Genomic DNA, 3,200 nt, shown 5'->3' with positions numbered 1-3,200 from the left:
TAATATAGAATGACAAGTGACATTTTAACTAAGTCAATAATTCATTTTTATTTGACTCAAAATAAAAAATATATAAATTTAATTTGACATAATAAAAAATAAAAACTTAGTTAAATTTTATTTTTAATAGTGTAGAGGCTTTTTTAAATATTATACTTATTAATTTTTATAATTTCAACATTACAATGAGATGACTTTTCGTCAATTTGTTTATTAATAATGGCAGTTGACATTCAGAGCTTCAAAGTACCAAATGCAGCCCCTCACACCAAATGGACGAGGCTAGATATAGCTCCCAAGCCGCATCCGGCGAAGTAAAAAGCCGCCTCCGCTCAAATTGCTACCATCAGTAATTGAGGAGGGATAAGCACCTCCATTAAAACTAATTAAGAAGGAGGACCACCATCGTAAAGGCGGACTTTACGAATTCTTCACAATATTTATCAATAAATGCTTTATCTTTAAATAAGTGTAATTTTAGCATCATACCGTTAATTTGATTTAAAATTAATCAAAAGTTAGGTACAAAATATTCTAAAACTAAATATAGAATATTTTAACTTTTAATTAGATTTTAACCAAATAAAAAAGAATGACGATATAATTACAATTGTTTAACCAAAAAAAAGCACATTCTTTGTGTCACCTTGAGATGCATCTATACCTCATTTTCATATTATAATAAATTATTTAAACGTTCAAACGTATTTGTTTCAGTATTGGAAGTGACGCATATTTATTTTATTAAATTTTTATTTCATTTTTACAGTCAATATTTGGCTATTCACATATTTCTATGATGCTAAAACGAACCCCACTGCAAATGCGAACGACCGCCAGTTGCATTCATATATTTTTTATGATCCTTAAGATATTCACTGACGTCCATAAAAATCATTAAAATTTCAGTTTTTAATAATATTGAAAAGGTTAGGGTATAACTAAGCTCAAATTTGTTACCGATTGATGAAGGCAAGTTGTTGCATCCAATCTTTTTAGGGACGGATACAGCGGCGGCTATGTTGAACTAATTTCTATCTTTGAAAATTCCACAGATGCATGCATTTGATTTATAGGATTAAATTTTTTAGACCTTGTATCCATATAATATCTTTCTCGTCTTTTCCCATTAACATATAAACCCCTTAACCGCTAAGGCACAAGTCGTCCCTCTGTTTCATATTCTCCTCTTCTCTCCTTGCTGGGTTTCGCATTTCCTAGCAAAAAAAAACACACATGACTTCACCCGGAATTTCCGCTATGGCATCACCCTGCGGAAGGTAATTCTCAATACTCTCTCTGTTTGTTACTTTGAAACTCAAAACATTACGCCGATGAACTTATTTATGTAGTCGTTTCTATTCAGAAGAAAAAATCTTCTTCTGTTAAAAAGAATTCTACCATTTTCCCACTCTGAAATGGTATGATCGTCAAAATTTTTGAACGAAAGAATTAGTATTTGAGAAATTATCAGTATGTCTATCTGTTCAATTTAATTTGTTATATTTGTACAAAATTTTGCCATTTACAATGAATTCATAAGCTTGCATGAATAATTAATATCTATCAAGTTAATTACCAATAGATCATCTGGGGCCTAATATCTATGTTTTGAATGATATGTTACACCCCGGTTTTGTCTTGTCAAAACTTTCAAGGTTACAGGGCAAAGTGGCAGTCATAACTGGCGGCGCTAGCGGCATTGGAGCCAGCGCAGCTCGCCTTTTCCATGAAAATGGTGCCAAGGTTGTAATTGCCGATATCCAAGATAGCCTAGGACAAGCCCTTGCCGACGAGCTTGGTGAAAATGCTTCCTACATCCACTGTGACGTTTCAAATGAGGATGATATTAGCAACCTTGTTGACACCGCCATCGTCAAACATGGAAAGCTCGATATAATGTACAACAATGCAGGCGTTTTGGATCGTCCGTTCAGCAGCATCTTGGAGACTACAAAATCGGACTTGGATCTCGTTGTTGGTGTAAACTTAGCGGGAGCTCTTCTAGGAGCCAAACATGCTGCCAGAGTCATGATCCCTCAGCGAAAAGGTTGCATACTTTTCACTGCTAGCGCTACTACAGCAATTGCAGGGATGGCAAGCTATGCTTATACAGCATCAAAATATGGGATAGTGGGTCTAGCTAGGAACTTGGCAGCTGAGCTAGGCCAATACAGTATAAGGGTAAATTGTGTGTCGCCTTTTATTGTTGCGACTCCCATGTCTGCACCTACCGACGGTGACATTCCAAAAGTAGAAGCAATTTCCAGTGCAATGGGGAATCTCAAAGGGGAAGTGTTGAAGGCAGAGGGAGTGGCACAAGCTGTGCTTTATTTGGCTAGCGATGATGCAAATTATGCGAGCGGGCTCAACGTAGTGCTGGATGGAGGGTTCAGCATTGTTAATCCTACCATGATGAAGGCTTTTAAACTTGTTCCATAAAATGAAAAATCTGGATGTGGAGGGCGCTTTCTTATCTCTCATACAGTCATAATTTCAGTCCTGTTGGAGATCCTTGCTGTTCAAACAATGGGGTGTACCAATAGGCAATAGAGATGTTACTTGGAGGTGTTTCATTAATGTTCTTTATTTACATGGCACGCCAAAATTAGAGGGTGCAAAAATATTTAAATTCAAGTATTTCAATAATGTTATTTATAATATATAAAAAAGTCAACGGTTGATGAAAATAGACATGTTTACTCATTATATTTCTAAATTGCCATCGTAAATTTCTTTCTTGAATTTAACAAAATTTATCCAAATTTTAAATAACAATTCGAATGACTTTCTTTCAAAAAATTTTAAATTCTTATACTAATGTTGAATAATTTATATATTAATACCACAAAATTTCAATTATTTATATATCAAACTTTACACTTTAGTTATATATAATTATTATTTAAAAATAAATAAAAATTAAGAATTCATGTGTAGCCCACGTATCAACAAATACCAGCACACATAAAACTAAAAATGTTGAAAAAAATTTTGATTCATGAAAATGATCATATTTATTCATTATATTTCTAAATTGCAAATTGAAATATTCATTTGTTATTGTTGTTGTCATTTGTATTTGCAAATAATTACTTATTTATTACCTTTAAATAATAATTATATATAATTATAATGTTTCTAAATGTAAAGTTTGACTTTTAAATCATTAAAATTTTATAATATTAATCTATAAATTT

At 32.7% G+C, this 3,200-nt stretch overlaps 1 protein-coding gene across 1 annotated transcript; it reads left to right on the top strand.

The window, feature by feature from the left end:
* The first annotated feature begins 1,125 nt into the window (after window positions 1–1,125).
* LOC110420513 ((21S)-21-acetoxyl-apo-melianone synthase SDR-like) lies at window positions 1,126–2,640 on the top strand. Its single transcript, XM_021433861.2, has 2 exons — window positions 1,126–1,280; window positions 1,659–2,640. The coding sequence occupies exons 1-2, from the start codon at window positions 1,237–1,239 to the stop codon at window positions 2,440–2,442; spliced, it is 828 nt and encodes a 275-aa protein (XP_021289536.1). The 5' UTR covers window positions 1,126–1,236; the 3' UTR covers window positions 2,443–2,640.
* The last annotated feature ends 560 nt before the right edge of the window (window positions 2,641–3,200 follow it).

This window comes from Theobroma umbraticum, unplaced genomic scaffold, assembly GCF_002168275.2.
Source record: "Theobroma umbraticum cultivar Fairchild unplaced genomic scaffold, ASM216827v3 scaffold_86.0, whole genome shotgun sequence".
Classification (NCBI taxonomy): Eukaryota; Viridiplantae; Streptophyta; class Magnoliopsida; order Malvales; family Malvaceae; genus Theobroma; species Theobroma umbraticum.
This window is presented reverse-complemented; position numbering and strand designations above follow the sequence as displayed.

Excerpts from the sequence above, each read along its gene's own strand:
- LOC110420513 (XM_021433861.2), top strand. The coding sequence starts at position 1,237 with ATGACTTCACCCGGAATTTCCGCTATGGCATCACCCTGCGGAAG. Across the intron at positions 1,281-1,658 it reads ATGGCATCACCCTGCGGAAG|GTTACAGGGCAAAGTGGCAG; the intron begins GTAATTCTCAAT and ends AAAACTTTCAAG.